This window comes from Rana temporaria, chromosome 7, assembly GCF_905171775.1.
Source record: "Rana temporaria chromosome 7, aRanTem1.1, whole genome shotgun sequence".
Classification (NCBI taxonomy): Eukaryota; Metazoa; Chordata; class Amphibia; order Anura; family Ranidae; genus Rana; species Rana temporaria.
Window position 1 is genome coordinate 198,258,927 of NC_053495.1, and position 21,291 is coordinate 198,280,217.

General features: G+C 48.2%; 1 protein-coding gene across 1 annotated transcript in view; it reads right to left on the minus strand.

The window, feature by feature from the left end:
• Nucleotides 1–13,414: 13,414 nt before the first annotated feature.
• Nucleotides 13,415–21,291, minus strand: part of EFCAB7 (EF-hand calcium binding domain 7) — an 85,083-nt gene continuing 77,206 nt past the window's right edge. The window contains exons 13-15 of the mRNA XM_040360779.1: nucleotides 18,258–18,467; nucleotides 15,479–15,586; nucleotides 13,415–13,740 (exon numbers count right to left, since the gene is read on the minus strand). Of these exons, the coding sequence (XP_040216713.1) occupies nucleotides 13,666–13,740; nucleotides 15,479–15,586; nucleotides 18,258–18,467 (393 nt within the window). The 3' untranslated portion in view covers nucleotides 13,415–13,665. The remainder of the gene's footprint in view (nucleotides 13,741–15,478; nucleotides 15,587–18,257; nucleotides 18,468–21,291) is intronic.

The following is a 21,291-nucleotide window of genomic DNA, read 5'->3' on the forward strand; positions in this document are numbered from 1 at the left end:
AGGGGGGACTGGGAGGGAGGAGAGGAGGGACTGGGTATACTGGAGGGGGGAGGGGAGGGACTGGAGTGCACTGGGAGGGAGGAGAGGAGGGACTGGGTATACTGGAGGGGCGGGGTAGGAGGGACTGGAGTGTACTGGGAGGAGAGGAGGAGGGATTGGAGCATACTGGGAGGGACTGAACTGTACTGGGATGGGAGAAGGGGAGGGACTGGACTGTACTGGGAGGGAGGAAGGGAGGGACTGGAGCATACTGGGAGGGACTGAGCCAGGGCCGTCTTAATAGCATCATGGGCCCCTGGGCAAAGTAATGCTCTGGGGCCCCTACAATGGAGACAGTGCAGGTAAACCCCTCTACACCCCAGATATCCCCCCAGCACTCTGACCCCTATACATCCTGCTTTGGGGAAAGTGCAGGGGCCCCCCATGCAGCTGGAGCCCCTGGGCAGTGCCCAGGTGTGCCCTCTCATTAAGACAGCCCTGGACTGAGCCATACTGGGAGGGAGGAGAGGAGAGACTGGAGCATACTGGGGAGGACTGGGCCATACTGGAAGGGAGAAGAGGAGGGATTAGCATACTGGGAGGGACTGGACTGTACTGGGAGGGAGGAGGGGAGGGAGTGGAGCATACTGGGAGAGACTGGAGTATACTGGGAGGGACTGGAGTATACTTGGAGGGACTGGAGTATACTGGGAGGGACTGGAGTATACTGGGAGTGAGGAGAGGAGGGACTGGAGCATACTGGGAGGGACTGGCTATGACAGAGGTTTTCTGCTGCCAGCTATAGGGTGAGGGACTACAACTCTCAGCATGCCAAGGACTGACATCTGTGGTCCTGAACTTATCACATCTGATCCCTATATTAGCTGGGATGTCCATATCAGGTTCAATTTGTACTTTGCTTTGTGCAGACCATGTGTGGATACTATGGGGGTTATTTACTAAAGGCAATTCCACATTGCACTACAAGTTCACTTGGAAGTGCAGTCGCTGTAGATCCAAGGAGGACATGCAAGAAAGAAAAAAAAAACAGCATTTTAGCTTGCACGTGATTGGATGATAAAATCAGCAGAGCTTCCCCTCATTTCAGATCTTCCCCTCAGATCTACAGCAACTGCACTTGTAGTGCAACTTGGATTTCCCATTAGTAAATCAACCCCATAGTTGCTACTAGATAGGGAACATTCACAACGTTCCAGTGCAATAGGTTGCAGAATTGCATGCAGCAGAACGCATGTCAACGCACCTCTGACGCGCATGCTTTGCAACACACTACAACATATGATTGGACAAAGTTTTGGGGCGCTGGGTTGGGAAAAAAAAGCGTAGCGTCGTGTCACAACCGAGTATAAAAGAGAAGAGAGGCGCCTCTAAGTGTAGCAATATGGTTACATTTACTGAAGGTGCAACATTTAGCAACTTATTGCTACACTTAGAGGCGCCTCTCTTCTCTTTTATACTCTGTAAAAAAAATGCTTTGATTTACAAGTGCTTTGGATTACAAGCATGTTTCTGGAACGCATTATGCTCACAAACCAAGGTTTTACTGTACTGGATGGCTGGGGTGGGCAGGAACTGCGACTTGCTAGACCAATAGAGATCACTTCCCTATTGCTGGGTGTAGAGCTGTCACCAGAGTGGGAGGTCCTGGTGGGGGGTAGCCAAGCCCCCTCTCATTGACCAACAACAGCCAGCAAACCCCTCCCCCCCAGTTACGGTGTGTTGTAGCTGCACGTCCTCACACTCAGAGCTGTCACCGGAGGGACACACCCACCTTCCCTTGGAGCGAATCATTTCTGCAAACGTGCAGGAAGACGCATAACTGACCGGCGAGATTCTGACATTAATTTAGAGGAGTAATTTATAATAAAGAATCGCCGGCCCTTTAACAAATACAAATCTGACCGTGGTTTTCTCCTCATTTTCCAATTGCCAAATCTTTTAAATGCGCGATCCAGACATGGAATAGAAGTTTGCATTTAAAGTAGAACTGGATCATCCGCAAGACAGGGACTGAGGACATGGGCGTCTGCTGAATTTTTTTCAGGGGGGGGGGCGATTCGGCAGCGGCGATACACAGTCGCATTTAACCTTTTCTTCAAACGCTAGCGGGGGTTAAAAGCGCCCCACTAGCGACCGAATAGCGCAGCTAAAACGATGGTAAAGCGCTTTACTGATAAGCTGGCAGTGTAAAATAGCTCTTGAGATAATTCAGCTTCACTCCATGCCCATATAAATATAGCCTAGAGAATGTACAGACCCCCCTTCAGCACAGATGGACCCCCCCTTCAGCACAGATCCCCCCATTCTGCACAGACCCCTCCCTTCAGCACAGATGGACCCCCCCTTCAGCACAGATCCCCCCATTCTGCACAGACCCCTCCCTTCAGCACAGATGGACCTCCCCCTTCAGCACAGACCCCCCCTTTCAGCACAGATGGACCCCCCCCCCCCCTTCAGCACAGACACACCCTCCCTCCCCCATCCCATTCAGTACCTCAGATCAGCCATCAGTGCGACACAGCAGGTTCCCTTCTGCTCGCTGTGCCTGTGTGACATCTGGCCCAGGACCGCTCAGAAAGCCCACAGCCGCGAGAGGAGGGGTTGGTTGGTCAGGTGCAGTAGTGTCACCCCTTACCAGACCACCCCCCCCTTCCCTGCAATGCCACGGCCAGCAGCTCCCCTCTCTGTTCTAACCTGCCTGTCACCGTGGCGCTCTTCACTCTTCAACACCATTTTGATTTTCCAGGGGGGGGTCAATTGCCCCCCCTTGTCCTATGGAGCGGATGCCCATGACTGAGGACTAGGTGGATGTCCAAGAGGGACCATCAAGAACCGCCATGATTCTGCAGACCAAGGGGAGAGCACAATGGGTCCAAAGCTGTGCACCTCCCTGTCACTTTACAAGAGAGGACGTACTGGGAGGGAGTTGGTTGTCTCAGGCTGGGGCTCAGCCGCTGGCTTCATACTATTGTGAAGTGGATGTGGGTTTCCCCGCATCCAATCAGCAATAGCAGCAGATTTTGGCCGGCTCTCTATGGAGCCGGTTCACATATCTCCACTGCGGCTCCGGTGCGAATTTGCACATTAGCCCTCTGTGTCTTTTGGTCCCTTTCAGGGCTGAAATTGGACCTGAAACAGTGAACGGGGACGCACCGGACCCCTGCTGTGAACCGCATGCGAAAATAGTGTGAATCCACCCTTAAAGCGGAGTTCCACCCAAAAGTGGAACTTCCGCTCATCTGATTTATCCCCCCCCTCCGGTGCTACAATTGACACCTTTGGGGGGGGGGGGGTGGACGGACGGACAAGTATCCTTTCCCAATTCCGGGACGCAGCCAGTGACGTCACTGCGGGGATCCCTCCTCCTCCTCCGCCAGCCCAGTAGAAGAGAGGAACGGGGCTTCTCGCATGCGCAATAGGGTTCCCGGCAGAGAGAAGCACAGAGACCCAGTGATGATGTCTCTGCAATGTTTTTTACTTTTTGTTTATACCTCATCCTTCCATTTTGCTTTTAAATGTCCTTATATGAAATGATGCAGTCAGAAGAGTGTGAAGGCTTTCCAGGAGTAATACACCCAGCAGCCTAATAGAGACGACACCCGGCTTCTGTATGCAATGATAAAACACTACTAATGACATTCCAGGGAGAGGACCGGCCATGTGATGACTGATCTGTGATTGGCTGCCATGGGTCACCACCCAAAAACAAATGATTTTATTTTTAAATATACTAGGGCAGCGATTCTCAACCTTTTTCTCAGTGGCGGCACCCATTTGCAAATAACTTGAGGCAAGTCTAAAAAAAGACGTAAATGTTACTTAAAGTGATTGTAAAGCTTTGTTTTGTTTTTTAAATAACAAACATGTTATATTTACCTCCACTGTGCAACTCGTTTTGCACAGAGTGGCCCCGATCCTCCTCTTCTCGGGTCCCTCGGCAGTTCCTCCCCGCATCAGATAACCCCCCTAAGAGAAGCGCTCTCCCGGGGGATTACCTTTGCGGGCGCGCTCCCGGGTCCAGCATTCTGCATCCACACCCGCCGAGTGTATGACTCGGCCCCCGCTCCCTGCATCATTGGATTTGATTGACAGCAGCAGGAGCCAATGGCTGCACTGCTATCAATCTATCCAATCAAGACCCGGGACCTCAGTGGAGAGAGGGACAGCGCGCCACCGCCGAATGAATTCCAGGGCTCAGGTAAGTAAAACGGGGGGGCTGGTGACTGCCAAAAACACAAGGGCTTACAACCCCTTTAAAACCACTTCCATACCGGGGGGCACTTACGCACCTTCCTGCCCAGGCCAATTTTCAGCTGTCAGCGCTGTTGCACTTTGAATGACAATTGTGCGGTCGTGCTACACTGTACCCACAAATAGAGCTTTATTTTGGTGGTATTTGATCACCTCTACGATTTTTATTTTTTGCGCAACAACTAAAAAAATACACAAAATTTCGAAAAAATCAAGTTTTTATTTTTTTGTTATTCTTTTGTAAATAAGTAAGTTTTCTTCTTCGATTACGGGCACTGATATGGCGGCACTGATGGGCACCAGTGAGGCGACACTGATGGGCAGCGCTGGTATGCAGCACTGATGGGCACTCATGGGTGGCACTGATGGGTACTTTTGGGTGGCACAGATGGGCACGGATAGGTGGACACTGGGCATGGATGGGCACTGAGGGGTGGCACTGATGGACACTGAGGGGTGGCACTGAGGGCATTGCTGGGCATCACTTGTTTTTCCCAGTGCCCATGTTGCCAGTCAGTGCCCACTTCCCAGATGTCAATTGTCTATTGACCGGGCGGGAAGTGGTTAACAATGGGAAACCTGACACCTTGATGAGATTACCTTCACATCCAAAGTCCCCCTTTATATCAGAGGGTTATGTCAGAATCCCCCCAATACATAAAAAAACTCCCATCACTTCAGGATTTTCCCTATCACATCAGAGGCCCCTAATCACACAGTCCCCAATCACAGAGCCCCCCCCCCCAGTCACACAGCCCCTGATCACAGAGCCCCCCCAGTCACACAGCCCCTGATCACAGAGCCCCCCCAGTCACACAGCCCCTGATCACAGAGCCCCCCCTAGTCACACAGTCCCCAATCACAGAGCCCCCCTAGTCACACAGCCCCTGATCACAGAGCCCCCCAGTCACACAGCCCCTGATCACAGAGCCCCCCTAGTCACACAGTCCCCAATCACAGAGCCCCCCTAGTCACACAGCCCCTGATCACAGAGCCCCCCTAGTCACAAAGCCCCTAATCACAGAGCCCCCCCAGTCACACAGCCCCTTATCACAAAGCCCCCCAGTCACACAGCCCCTGATCACAGAGCCCCCCAGTCACACAGCCCCTGATCACAGAGCCCCCCTAGTCACACAGCCCCTGATCACAGGGCCCCCCCCAGTCACACAGCCCCTGATCACAGGGCCCTTCTAGTCACACAGCCCCTGATCACAGAGCCCCCCCTAGTCACACAGCCCCTGATCACAGAGCCCCCCTAGTCACACAGCCCCTGATCACAGGGCCCCCCCCAGTCACACAGCCCCTGATCACAGAGCCCCCTAGTCACACAGCCCCTGATCACAGAGCCCCCTAGTCACACAGCCCCTGATCACAGAGCCCCCCAGTCACACAGACCCCGATCACAGAGCCCCCTAGTCACACAGCCCCTGATCACAGAGCCCCCTAGTCACACAGCCCCTGATCACAGGGCCCCCCCCAGTCACACAGCCCCTGATCACAGAGCCCCCTAGTCACACAGCCCCTGATCACAGAGCCCCCTAGTCACACAGCCCCTGATCACAGAGCCCCCCAGTCACACAGACCCTGATCACAGAGCCCCCCAGTCACACAGACCCCGATCACAGAGCCCCCCAGTCACACAGCCCCCGATCACAGAGCCCCCCCCAGTCACACAGCCCCTGATCACAGAGCCCCCCTAGTCACACAGCCCCTGATCACAGAGCCCCCCTAGACACACAGCCCCTGATCACAGAGCCCCCCAGTCACACAGCCCCTGATCACAGAGCCCCCCAGTCACACAGCCCCTGATCACAGAGCCCCCCCCAGTCACACAGCCCCTGATCACAGAGCCCCCCCAGTCACACAGCCCCTGATCACAGAGCCCCCCAGTCACACAGACATTTTCCTTGCACGTGATTGGGTATTCTTTGTAAAGTGAAACTTCACCTCATTTACTAAGCCCTGGAGCAATTGCACTTGCAGAGTGCTCAGTCTATTTGCCTTTAGTAATTCAACCCCAATGTCTATTTTTTGCTTCTTTTTTTACTGGATAATTTATATTTGTTCCCATCTACAGCCAGAAACATGGAATCCCAGTGAAGTTCATTTACACGGCTGACATTTGCAGGTCGGTATTCTGTTACAGACCGAGAACAGAGGTCACTCTATGACAAAAATAGCGCCGGTCCCACTGGCTGTGCCCTTACAGGAGGTTAGACAAATCATGCCACTGTGACCCAGCAGTGTGCCCGACCTGGCAATCCCGATCATGTCTCCAGATTAATGGAAATACAATAGAAAGGGCTTCAATTTTCTGTTGGGAGATTTGATTTCTGTCTAAGATGACTGTACTCTGAAAGTGACTACTGGAGCGTCTGTGGTCAGAGATTTACATAAACATGTGCTGTATGTCACAAAAGTAAGTACACCCCTCACATTTTTGTAACAATTTTCTTCTATCTTTTCATGTGACAACACTGAAGAAATGACACTTTGCTACATTATGTAGTGAGTGTACAGATTGTATAACAGTGTAAATTTGCTGTCCCCTCAAAATAACTCAACACACAGCCATTAATGTCTAAACCGCTGGCAACAAAAGTGAATACACCCCATAAGTTAAAAAATGTCCAAATTGGGCCCAAAGGGCCAGATCCACAAACGAGATACGACGGTGTATCTACTGATACGCCGTCGTATCTCTGTTTCTAACTATGCGGTTGATTCATAGAATCAGTTACGCATAGCTAGCCCCAAGACCCGACAGGTGTAAGTGACTTACACTGTCGGATCTTAAGGATGCAATTCTAGGCCGGCCGCTAGGTGGCGAGGCCATTGCGGCCGGCGTAGAATATGCAAATGAAGACTTACGGCGATCCCCGAACGTCCCGTCGATCTAAATCTACATAGTTTCCGTCGGGTTACGCCGCGAAAAACTAGGGCTGAGCCCTAGTTCTCTTAAGCCATGTTAAGTATGGCCGTCGTTCCCGCGTCGAAATTTAAACATCAACGTCATTTGCGTAAGATGTCCGTGAATGGCGCTGGACGCCATTTACGTTAACGTCTAAGCAAATGACGTCGGTGCGACGTCAGTTAGCGCAATGCACGTCGGGTAATTTACCCGACGGAGCATGCGTAGTACGTCCGGCGCGTGAGCGCGCCTAATTTAAATGGGACTCGCCCCATTCGATTGGGCCCGCCTTGCGCTGGACGGATTTAAGTTACACCGCTGCAAATTTCCAGGTAAGTGCTTTGTGGATCGGGCACTAACTTGGAAAAATTGCGGCGGTGTAACTTAAATCGGGAAAGTTAAGTTGCGCCCGGTCTACGTGGATCTGGCCCAAAGTGTCAATATTTTCCAGCACTGCCTTAATCCTCTTGGGCAGGGTTTGACAAATTTGCTTGGAATCTAGGAGCCAGCTAAAAAAGTTAGGAGCCAGAAAATGCGCCCCGTCCCGACGAGCTTGCGCGCAGAAGCGAACACATACGTGAGTAGCAACCGCATATGTAAACGGTATTCAAACCACACATGTGAGGTATCGCCGCGATCGTTAGAGCAAGAGCAATAATTCTAGCTCTAGACCTCCTCTGTAACTCAAAACATGCAACCTGTAGATTTTTTTAAACGTCGCCTATGGAGATTTTAAAAGGGTAAAAGTTTGTCGCCATTCCACGAGCGGACGCAATTTTGAAGTGTGACATGTTGGGTATGAATTTACTCGGCGTAACATTATCTTTCACAATATAAAAATTTGGGATAACTGCAATGCATGAATATATTGTTGATTGACAGGTGCAGGAGAGGGGGGGGGGCGGCGCTCCTGCGCCCTCTATGGAAGCACCGCCACTACATCTACTACATCTGACACCAAATACGTTTATCTTGGTCTCATCAGACCACAGGACATGGTTCCAGTAACCCATGTCCTTAGTCTGTTTGTCTTCAGCAAACTGTTTGCGGCCTTTCTTGTGCATCATCTTTAGAAGAGGCTTCCTTCTGGGACGACAGCCATGCAGACCAATTTGATGCAGTGTGCGGCGTATGGTCTGAGCACTGACAGTCTGACCCCCCCACCCCTTCAACCTCTGCAGCAATGCTGGCAGCACTCATATGTCTATTTCCCAAAGACAACCTCTGGATATGACGCTGAGCACGTGACCTCAACTTCTTTGGTGGACCATGGCGAGTCCTGTTCTGAGGGGAACTTGTCCTGTTATACCGCAGTTTGGTCTTGGTCACCGTGCTGCAGCTTAGTTTCAGGGTCTTGGCAATCTTCTTATTGCCTAGACCAGTGATGGCGAACCTTGGCACCACAGATGTTTTGGAACTACACTTCCCATGATGCTCATGCACTTTGCAGTGTAGTTGAGCATCATGGGAAATGTAGTTCCAAAACATCTGGGGGTGCCAAGGTTCTCCATCACTGGCCTAGGCCATCTTTATGTAGAGCAGCAATTGTTTTTTTCAGATCCTCAGAGAGTTTTTTGCCATGAGGTGCCATGCTGAACTTCCAGTGACCAGTATGAGAGAGTGAGAGCGATAACACCAAAATGTAACACACCTGCTCCCCATTCACACCTGAGACCTTGTAACACCAACAAGTCACATGACACAAGGGAGGGAAAATGGCCAATTGGGCACAATTTGGCCATTTTCACTTAGGGGTGTACTCACTTTTGTTGCCAGCGGTTTAGACATTAATGGCTGTGTGTTGAGTTATTTTGAGGGGACAGCAAATTTACACCGTTATACAAGCTGTACACTCACTACACAACATTGTAGCAAAGTGTCACTTCTTCAGTGTTGTCACATGAAAAGATAGAAGAAAATATTTACACAAATGTGAGGGGTGTACTCACTTTTGTGAGATACTGTATACTACCAAAAGGATGTACTTGCAACAAGCCCCTATGATGCTCGATGCCAAAAGGTAAATGGAATTTCAAGTAATCGAGTACTCACATAAATCACGTCTGCCTCCAGTGAAGTGCAACATTCAGGCCGGTCGGCGCCGAGCGGCCTGAATGTTGTAAGGTCTTCATTGTGGCGCCGAGCGGCTTGACGTGATTAATGTAAGTACACAATTAATACAATCTGCATTTACCTTTTGGCAAAGGGCAAAAGGGCTTGTTGTAAGCACATCCCTTTGAAAGTATATATTTATAAACTCTTAAAGTGGTTCTAAAGCCTTAAGGTTTGTTACCCTTGATGCATTCAGCACCCCCTTGTTCTTACCTGAGTCTGATCCGATTCAGCGATGTGCACGAGAGCAGTGGCTCCAACCGCGGTCTCCATCCTCCCTGGGCAGATTGATAGCAGCGGCAGCCATTGGCTCTCACTGCTGTCATTAAAATGCTGTGCCGAACAAGCGGGAGTCGGGGCTGAGCCAATAGACACAGACAGGGCAGCTCGGGGAGCGAGCACGGGTGTCCCCATGGAAAGCGGCTTTAGATGGGAGCACTTACCAAAGAGGAGGAGCCCGGAGCGTCGGCGAGGGACCCGAAAAGAAGAGGATCTGGGCTGCTTTGTGCAAAACCATTGCACAATGCGGCTAAGTATGTTTGTTATTTTAACCACTTAAGACCCGGACCTTTAGGCAGCTAAAGGACCTGGCCACTTTTTGCGATTCGGCACTGCGTCGCTTTAACTGACAATTGCGCGGTCGTGCGACGTGGCTCCCAAACAAAATTGGCGTCCTTTTTTCCCCACAAATAGAGCTTTCTTTTGGTGGTATTTGATCACCTCTGCGGTTTTTATTTTTTGCGCTATAAAAATAGAGCGACAATTTTGAAAAAAATTCAATATTTTTTACTTTTTTCTATAATAAATATCCCCCAAAAATATATATAAAAAAAAAGTTCCCCTCAGTTTAGGCCGATACGTATTCTTCTACCTATTTTTGGTAAAAAAAAAAATTGTAATAAGCGTTTATCGATTGGTTTGCGCAAAATTCATAGCGTTTACAAAATAGGGGATAGTTTTATTGCATTTTTATAAAAAAAAAAATTTTTTTATTACTAATGGCGGCGATCAGCGATTTTTTTCGTGACTGCGACATTATGGCGGACACTTCTGACACATTTTTGGGACCATTGTATTTTCACAGAAAAAAATGCATTAAAAATGCACTGATTACTGTGAAAATGACAATTGCAGTTTGGGAGTTAACCACAAGGGGGCGCTGAAGGGGTTAAGTGTGACCTCATTTGTGTTTATAACTGTAGGGGGGTGTGGCTGTAGGTGTGACATCATTGATTGTGTTTCCCTATAAAAAGGGAACACGCGATCAATGACGGCGCCACAGTTAAGAACGGGGAAGCTGTGGTCCCGCGGTCACGGAGCTTTGGACCGGGTCGTGGGCGCGCGCCCCATGGCTGGGCACTTAAAAAGGACGTACCTGTACGTGCTTGTGCCCAGCCGTGCCATTCTGCCGACGTATATGTGCAGGAGGCGGTCCTTAAAGTGGTTAATTAAAGATGCACGGATAAGATAACCTTTTTTTGCCACCGATACCGAGTACCGATACGTTTGGTCCATTACTTGCCGATACGAGTACCGATACTTTGCGGTGCGATTTTCACCCATACAAAATAAATGGGCGCAAATCGCACTGCAAAGAATTGGTGTCTGTCTGAATCGCATGCGGTTTCCACACTGCTCCTGTGCGAAACCAGCATTGCCATAGTGATTTTGAGCCTAAGTTCCACCGGAGCGGTGCGAGAAACCTCTCTGCATGACTGGTTCCACCAGCTCCGGCCCCCATCCCAGATGTGGACATCTGTGGCTCCTCCTGCCTCTCCCACAGCTTTGTTCCCCCAGCGGTTCAAGCCATCCACTGCACCCCTTCACTGCCCCGCCCCCCCCGGTACCACTGTGCTAGGTTGCTGATCCCTCGCTGTCAGAAAAGCTGCCTTGCTGACAGTACGGGTTAGACTACTTCTGACTGGTCGGCACCATTCAAAACTCAGTATCGGCACCGCTTTAGCTTTAACCACTTGCCGACCAATCATTGTCATTGTACTGCGGCAAGTCGGTTAGTTCCTAAAAATCGTCGTCGTTGTATTGCGACAGGTTGGCTCATTCCCGCAAATGGCCGTCATTGTACTGCGGCAAGTCAGTTTGTTCCCACAAATCATACGCTTCTCAAAAATCTGGATACATCTTCTAGCATTGCTGGTGTCTTTGCAGATGTGGGCGCTGCCCATTCCATGTGTGCTAATGCCCCCCATACCATCAGAGATGCCGGCCTTTGAACTGAGCGCTGATAACAAGCTGGAAGGTCCCTCTCCTCCTTGTTCCGGAGGACGTGGCGCTCATGGTTGCCAAAAAAGAATGTCAGATTTTGATTTTGATTCGTCTGACCACAGAACAGCTTTCCACTTTGCAACAGACCATTTTAAATAAGCTTTGGCCCAGAGAAGATGGCGGCCTTTTTGGATAATGTTCAGATATGTCTTCGTCTTCGCATGATGGAACTTTACCTTGTATTTTTGGAAGGCACGGCCAACAGTGTTCAATGATTTTTGGAAGTATTCCTAAGCCCATGCAGTGATGTCCATCACAAAATCATGCCCGTTTTTAATGCAGTGCCGTCAGAGGGCTCTAAGATCACCCGCATGCAATACTGCGTTTTGGCCTTCTCCCTTTGTGCACAGAGATTTCTCCACATTCTCCGAATCTTTTAAGATATTATGTACTGTAGATCAGCGCTCAAAAATTCCACTCGCCTGCTCGCATTTTGCTAGTGGATTGTGAGGGCTGGCGAGGAAGGGCTGCCTGGGAAGCTGGGGGGCGAGCACCTCCGGCCTGCGGGGTTGTATGGGAGTCCTTCTCCCAGGGCTTGTGGAGGGGAAGAGAGGAGAGCAGGCAGCCGGATCATCAGAGCGCAGGGAACATCACTGGCGGCTTTCATTTCAATTGCTGTGTGTTCCCTGCACTCGCTGTCACACACAGCAATGCCCCCTGGTTCCCGGGACTTTGATAGACAGATCACCCGTCCAATCACTTGTGACGTGTATCAAAGTTCATCGGCCTGTATGCTACGGCGAGCGGCGGGAACACATAGCAATTTTGGGACCATTCACATTTATACAGTGAACAGTGCTATAAATATGCACTAATTACTGCATAAATGTGACTGTCAGGGAAGGGGTTAACACTAGGGGGCGAGGAAGGGGTTAAATGAGTACCCTGCATAGTGTTTCTAACTGTGGGGGAAGGGGATTGATTGGGGGAGGTGACCGATCTGTGTCCCTATGTACAAGGGACACACCATCAGTCTCCTCTCCCTGACAGGACGTGGAGCTCTGTGTTTACACACAGAGATCCACGGTCCTGCTCAGTTACTGGGCAATCGCGTGTGCCGGCGGCCATCGGGCACGCGCATCGTGTTCCCAGTAACGCGGCGGGTGCGCGTGCATGTGCCCCCTAGTGGCTCTAAAAGACGAGGACGTCACATGACGTCCTGACAGAACAATGGAGCTATTGTGCCGCCGTCAATTGACGGCGGCCGGTAGTTTAGTGGTTGTAAAGGTAAAAAAAAAAATCTTCCTAAATAGCTTCCTTTACCTTAGTGCAGTCCCCCTTCACTTACCTCATCCTTCCATTTTGCTTTTAAATGTCCTTATTTCTTCTGAGAAATCCTCACTTCCTGTTCTTCTGTCTGTAACTCCACACAGTAATGCGAGGCTTTCTCCCTGGTGTGGAGTGTCGTGCTCGCCCCCTCCCTTGGACTACAAGAGAGTCGGGACGCTTTCTACGTTGCAGATAGAGAAAGGAGCTGTGTGTTAGTGGGCGTCCTGACTCTCCTGTATTCCAGGGGAGGGGGTGAGCACGACACTCCACACCAGGGAGAAAGCCTTGCATTACTGTGTGGAGTTACAGACAGAAGAACAGGAAGTGAGGATTTCTCAGAAGAAATAAGGACATGTAAAAGCAAAATGGAAGGATGAGGTAAGTGAAGGAGGACTGCACTAAGGTAAAGGAAGCTATTTAGGATTTTTTGTTTTACCTTTACAACCCTTTTAAACCAGATTAGTTTCTACAAGCACCAGTTCCAATTATCACAAGCCCCAATCTCAGTCTGCTGTGTACTTCCACCTTCATCTGAACTATCACCTGAAATCTCTCATACGGAAAGGACTTTGATCGGACCAACAGAGCTGAAATCACACCGTTTATTTGCAGTGTGTACCATTTGTTTGTGATTGGCAATTATTTTTTTCTTGATTCCCAGCCAAAGACAATATTGCGGTCTGCATGGGTTGAGTCTCATATTGATTAGTATTTTGCAAGAACTGAATAAAAGAAAAAAAAAGAAGAAATATGGCACTTGTAATCAATCAAATCTTTGTGTTATCTGTGCAATGATCCTGATAGGACGAAGCATTGGGAATGTCCGCTGGTTTCCTGGCTCAGGACAGAACACTCTGTATGCAGTTATACAGCCACTCCTGTCTCTCGTTCAGTGCCATGATATGCTGAGACACCTGAAAAAAACATAGGCTGATGTTAGATCCCGGCTTCATGTTGGTATTATAGAATTCATTTCTGGATATGCAGAATATCTGGCTGGGGGGAATATTTAAATATTTTCCAAAATGAGGTCATGATGATGTGAGCCCTCGAAAGTTCCGGCGCTCGCCCCCGTCATCCTCCTCGTTTCTGAGCCTGGCCGCTGATTGGCTACACTGGATAGATTAAAAGCAGCGCAGCCATAGGCTCACGCTGCTGTCAATCGCATCCAATGACGCGGCGTGCCGGGGGCGGGGCCGAGTGATACAGTGAGCGGCAATACAAAACAATAACAGTTGCTTGCGATTTCAACCAGTCACATGTGCAGCACCATGGCAACTGCATCTCAAATAGAACCTAATGCCGCGTAGACACGATCATTTTTCAGCATGAAAAAAAACTACGTTTTCGGCATGTAGAAAAAACAAAGTTTTTCCAACTTCATCATTAAAACGACGTTCCCCACACACCATCGTTGTTTTTAAATTATCTAGCAAAGCATCCTATGCATTAAGGTGAAAAAACTTTCTATCGACAATACCGCCAACCCCTCCCCCCGCTATACTTACCTGACCCTTCGAAGGTCCCACACTCGTCCCCGACATCCTCTTCGACGCTCAGCCTGGCTGTTAAATGGCTACACTGGATGGATTGAAAGCAGCGCAGCCATAGGTTTGCGCTGCTGTCAATCACATCCAATGACGCGGCGCGCCAGGGGCGGGGCCGAGTGATACAGTGAGCGGCAATAGCCGCTGGCTGTATCACGGGAGTGCACCTGCAGGAACTCAACACCGAGCTTGCATTAAGGTGTTGAGTCCTTGCGGGGGGGGGGGGGAGCCGAGACAGCCACCGAGGAACCCCAGAAGACCAGGTTCAGGGCCACTATGTGCAAAACGAGCTGCACAGTGGAGGTAAGTATAACATGTTTGTGATTTAAAAAAAAAACTTTACAACACCTTTAAGCTGGCCATACACTAGTAGGATTTTATTCAATTTTTTGTTATTTTAAAAACATTTGTTTGATTTTCTAATCATTAGTGGGGATAATGATGGGCGTTTTTGAACATAGCTATGAGAAAATTCAAAAGAGCAGGATGGAAATTTCTTCTTGAATAAACAAAATTATAAGATCCGGTTCACACTGGGGCGACTCAGCCGCCTGACAAGTTGCGTCCCATTCTATTCACCAGAACCGTTCTAATAGAAGCGACGCAAGTCGCTCCGACTTAGAAAAAGGTTCCTGTACGACTTCGGGGGCGACTCGGGGGGATTTGCATTGACTTCTATACAGAAGTAATTTTGCAAGTCGCCTCTGAAAACGTCTTCAGGACGCCTTGCCGAGTCGCCCCCAAAGTCGTGCCGCCGCAGTGTGAACCGGCTCTAAGTGTATAGGGTTTTCATTTGTGAAATTATAGGAATTCCAAATTGATTGTTAAAAGCGAAAATAAAGTACTTTCCGAAAACATTCGTCGAGTTATCGATTGTACTGCAGAGAACTGATGTGCAAATATTTGTGTAAACGTTCATTCCAAAATATACCATTGTATGGCCAGCTAGATTTCCAGTGGTTGATGACCTGATAAGCTGTATTGTAACAACAGGAGACATTTGTAGGGAGATTCAACAAGAGATTGGATTGATCCAGAGCTACACCTGAATACACCTTTCAGTGTGTTTGATCATAAAGATGAATTGTCAGAAGACGACATTTACCACGGTTGATTTTGCTGGCACTTCCACAGCAAACACGCTGAGTCCTCGGCTGCTGACACAGTTCTTGCTCTGGTCATTGTTCACCTGCATCATGATCTTCTTATCCGCCTGCAAGCAGGACAGGGGACAGAGGGGTGTTAGTACAGAGCATAGTAGCACCGGCTCTACAGGAAAAACATGTCCGCTCACTAAAGGGGTTGTAAAGGTACAATTTATTTTTTCCTAAATAGCTTCCTTTACCTTAGTGCAGTCCTCCTTCACTTACCTCATCCTTCCATTTTGCTTTTCAATGTCCTTATTTCTTCTGAGAAATCCTCACTTCCTGTTCTTCTGTCTGTAACTCCACACAGTAATGCGAGGCTTTCTCCCTGGTGTGGAGTGTCGTGCTCGCCCCCTCCCTTGGACTACAGGAGATTTAGGACGCCCATTAAAACACAGCTTATTTATCTATCTGCAACATAGAGAGCATCCTGACTCTCCTGTAATCCAAGGGAGGGGGCGAGCACGACACTACACACCAGGGAGAAAGCCTTGCATTACTGTGTGGAGTTACAGACAGAAGAACAGGAAGTGAGGATTTCTCAGAAGAAATAAGGACATTTAAAAGCAAAATGGAAGGATGAGGTAAGTAAAGGAGGACTGCACTAAGGGAAAGGAAGATATTTAGGAAAAAAAGAATTGTACCTTTACAACCCCTTAAGGCTCCTTTTACACTTGTAGGACTCAAATAGCGCAACTTTGGATGGGAGCAACTTGGATGCGACTTTGAACAATGATAATGGACAACTGTTGCACAACTGTCGCATGTCTAACATTATAACATGACTTATGTGACTTTTGACGGTTTACATTGCTGACTATGGCACTCAAGTCACATGAAAGTCAAAAAGTGCAGGAACTTTTTTAAAGTTGCTGCGACTTTAAGTTGCACATATATGAACAGTTGTCATTGGGGTGTGACTTGTCATAGGACTTTAGTGTCCAAAGTTGCATGACAAGTCGCACAAGTGTGAATGGAGCCTAAGGGGGAGATTTACTAAACCTGGAACAATCAGAATCTGATGCAGCTGTGCACAGTAATCGATCAGCTTCTAACTTCAGCTCGTGCAATAAAATCTGGAAGCTGATTGGTTTCTATGCACAGCTGCACCAGATTTTGCACTCTCCGGAGTCTGAATGGACTTAAAAGGACACAAAACGTAAATACATTTCATACCTTTAATTAACTAGTAAAAATCTGTAAGGTGAACTTACACAGGACTAAGGATGAGCTCCGGCGTGTTCGCATAGTACATGTGCAGAGCCCGCCAGGAAGTCTGCACAGCGCTGCGCTAATCACAGCCAGGGAGACATTGTCCCGATCTCTGCAGCCGAGCATCAGGAAATGTCTCCCTGGCTGTGATTAGCACAGCGCCGTGCAGACTTCCTGGCGGGCTCTGCACGTGTACCATGCGAACACGCCGGAGCTCATCCTTACACAGGACCCCCGAGTCCCGCTGACCTGAAGCGCAGCGATCTTCCATTATGAGCCCTGCTATAGCCACCTCATGGGTGCGGGGCTTAGAAATCCCCTTGGCTTTCTCTCTTCTTCCCCGCTGACAGGACGGGTTACACAGGTTCTAAATTGGTCGGCACCGCCCATGTGACGGCACTGACCAATTAGAATGCGCCTAAACGTACCTCCTGACAGGGTATGTTTTGGAAATTAAAGCGGTGTTCCGCCAAAAAATAATAATTACAAGTCAGCAGCTATAAATACTGCAGCTGCTGACTTTTAATATATGGACACTTATCTGTGCAGGGCGTCCGCGGTGTCAGGTCCCGAAGCGGATTTGTCCCTCTCCGCTCGGGTGGAGGCGCCGCCATCTTTGGTAAGGGAATCAGGAAGTGAAGCCTTGCGGCTTCACTTCCTGGTTCCCTACTGCACATGTGCGAGTCACGCTGCACTTCCTCACTGGTCCCTGCTGTCTTCTGGGGGGGAACAGAGAGGGCGTTGGAGGTGGCGTAGGTCATCGTGGTGATCTATTCCAGGAAGTGGGAGCAAATACCTGTATTACACAGGTATCTGCTCCCTCCCCCTCTCTGAAAGGTACCAAATGTGGGGGGGAGGATTCCGCAAAGTGGAAGTTCCATTTTTGGGTGGAACTCCACTTTAAGCTACAGGGATTTCTAAGTCCCTGACCCAGGGACTCAGGCCTCACTGTGTCTCAGGCCTCACTGTGCCCATGCCTAGACTGACGTTTAACATGGGAGTCTATAGAAGGGGTGCCAGTCTTTGAAAAACCGGTGCTCCCCAGCCGTAGGTCCACCAGACAACAAACTTTGCACACTTATAGAGGAGAAATGGGACTATATGTGTGCCAAGCTTGGGGTCCAGGAGACCTACGACTGGCCGGTACCGGGTCCCCAAATTCACCAGAGAAATTACCGTTTAACATGGGAGTCGACGGAAGGGGTGCCTGGCTTTGAAAAATCAGTGCTCCCCGGTCGTAGGTCTCCCAGACAACAAACTTTGCACACTTGTAGAGGAAGAGTGGGACTATATGTGTGCCAAGTGGGGTACAGGGGACCTACAGCCGGCTAGTACCGGGTCCCCAAAGTCCGGGAGATCAGGCGCAAAAAGGTGACTCGAGTATATGCCGAGGGGGGCATATTCATCACAAAAAAATGTGCTAAAAAACTCGGCTTTTACTCAAGTATATACGGTAGTTGTTTTTCATTATTAAAGAAAAGCCGTCTATCGGTCTATCTCTAGCCATTGCACTAGGTGTGTACAAACCTTATTCTCAATAATAGAAGTAATTCTGGCATCATTCTTGTATGTGTAGATGAAAACGCTTTCATAACCTTCCATGGGCTTTCCTTCTCCTTTCAGAATTGCAGACTTACAAAGCACCTTCTGCAGCTGCCGATTGCTGGATGCCAGGCTCACAGCGTTCAGTCTGGGCTTGCACTTTTCTGCATAAATATCAATAATGAATGGACATGCCTGCAAAACAAAATAAAATAAAAAGATTGTATCCAAGATACAAAGTCTGCCTGGATGCTCCAATTCCAACTAGGGATATCGGTGGGCTTTTTCTTAAAGAGATACTGTATCTTGCCCATTCAAGGGTCTGTGCAAAGGAGTTCCCCCAGCTACCTGCGTTGCAGCTGGCACAAGGAATCCCCAGTGTCAGCTGGTGACGTCACTCATCATGTGGCAGAGCACGGATCTGGAGAGTGCTGACTGGTTACCGGTCCCGAGCCTAGTTGTGTGGGAGGAGATCACATGTCCTCATACCTAGAAGCACCGGGTATTTTTACCAGCTGAGGCAGCGGTAGGAGCAACAGGGGAGTGCTTGCAAAGAGGGCATCAGTGGGTCGGTCCTATGCCCTTTACATAGACACTGTCATTTTGCACTGCATGGGGAAGGTGACAGGGTCTCTTTTTAGAGTATCTCTAAAGCCAACACTATTTTTTAATAAAAGAAGGTAATTTTCTAGAAGTTTTGTGTCCACATTGATGCAGTGTGGAATTTGCAGCAAATTCTGTATCTGCATCAACACTGCACCCTGTCCATGCGAATAGCTGCGAGTGTGTACGTTAAGTTAACCACTTAAAGCGGGGGTTCACCCAAAAATCAACTTTCTGCCATTAGATCCAGCATACTGCTGACATCTGCAGTATGCCGTTTTTTGTTATGCTGTTTTATCAGCCATTGTTATCTGGTTCCGAGCGGGTATTCCTTCCGGGTACAGGCGTTCCTAAGCCAAGCGGAGTTGATTGACGGGCTGCTAAAGCGCGTCACGCCTTCCGAAAATACCCGAAGTGACACTCGAGTGTTTACGGCGCCTGTGCAGTCAGCTCTACACGGCAGGCGCAAGCGCCGTAAACACCCGAGTGTCACCTTGGGTATTTTTTTCGGAAGGCGTGACACGCTTTAGCAGTTCGTCAATCAAATCCGCTTGGCTTAGGAACGCCTATTCCCCGCAGAAATCCCCGCTCGGAGCCGGATAACAATGGCTGATAAAACGATAAGTACAAAAAAAAAAAACAGCATACTGCAGATGTCAGCAGTATGCTGGATCGAATGGCAGAAAGTTGATTTTTGGGTGAACCTCCGCTTTAAGGGTGTTTTTCAGATTTGGCATTTACAAGACTAAAACATTTTTTTTTGCTAGAAAATTACTTAAAACCCCCAAACATTGTATATATATTTTTTTCTAACACCCTAGAGAATAAAATGGCGGTCATTGCAATACTTTGTCACACCGTATTTGTGCAGCGGTCTTACAAGCAAACTTTTTTTGAAAAAAATTCACTTTTTTTAATTTAAAAATAAGACGAACAATAAATTTGGCCCAATTTTTTTATACATTGTAAAAGATAATGTTACGCCGAGTAAAATGATACCCAACATGTCACGCTTAAAAATTGCGCCTGCTCGTGGAATGGCGTCAAACTTTTACCCTTAAAAATCTCCATAGGCGACGTTTAAAAAATTCTATAGGTTGCATCTTTTGAGCTACAGGGCTAGAATTATTGCTCTCGCTCTAGCGTGGTCACTTGTGTGGTTTGAACACCGCTTTAAAAAAAACATTTTTGGGTTTTCTTATTTATTTTATAATTTTTTACACTGAAATAAATTATTTTTTTTATCACTTTTATTCCTATTACAAGGAATGTAAACATCCCTTGTAATGGAAAAAAGCATGACAGGTCCTCTTAACCACTTAACCCCCGGACCAATATGCTGGCTAAAGACCCAAGGGGTTTTTACAGTTCGGGACTGCGTCGCTTTAACAGACAATTGCGTGGTCGTGCGACGTGGCTCCCAAACAAAATTGGCGTCCTTTTTTCCCCACAAATAGAGCTTTCTTTTGGTGGTATTTGATCACCTCTGCGGTTTTTATTTTTTGCGCTATAAACAAAAATAGAGCGACAATTTTGAAAAAAATTCAATATTTTTTACTTTTTGCTGTAATAAATATCCCCCAAAAACATATATATATATAAAAAAAAAAAAATTTCCTCAGTTTAGGCCGATACGTATTCTTCTACCTATTTTTGGTAAAAAAAAAAATCGCAATAATCGTTTATCGGTTGGCTTGCGCAAAATTTATAGCGTTTACAAAATAGGGGATAGTTTTTTTGCATTTTTTTTTTTTTTTACTAGTAATGGCGGCGATCAGCGATTTTTTTCGTGACTGCGACACTATGACAGAATTCTCACCGCTCCAGGTGAGCCTCGTGATGATCAGGGGTTGTTGAACCACCAGGGTGCTGGCAATGCGGTAATAGCAAAAATAAAAGAACAAAAGCTGGACAGCCGCACTCCAAAATTTTCTTTAAAAGAGATGTCTTTATTTTCAACTGTGCATACAGTCACTGCAAGCCCACAAAAATCAGTAAGTTGAAAATAAAGACATCTCTTTTAAAGAAAATTTTGGAGTGCGGCTGTCCAGCTTTTGTTCTTTTATTTTTACTGCGACATTATGGCGGACACTTCGGACAATTTTGACACATTTTTGGGACCATTGTCATTTTCACAGCAAAAAATGCATTTAAATTGCATTGTTTATTGTGAAAATGACAGTTGCAGTTTGGGAGTTAAACACAGGGGGCGCTGTAACATTTAGGGATCACTGTGTATGTGTTCACTAGTGTAGGGGGGTGTGGCTGTAGGACTGACATCATCGATCGAGTCTCCCTAATAAAAGGGATCACTCGATCGATGCGCCGCCACAGTGAAGCACGGGGAAGCCGTGTTTACACACGGCTCTCCCCGTTCTTCAGCTCCGGGGAGCGATCGCGACGGAGCGGCTATAAA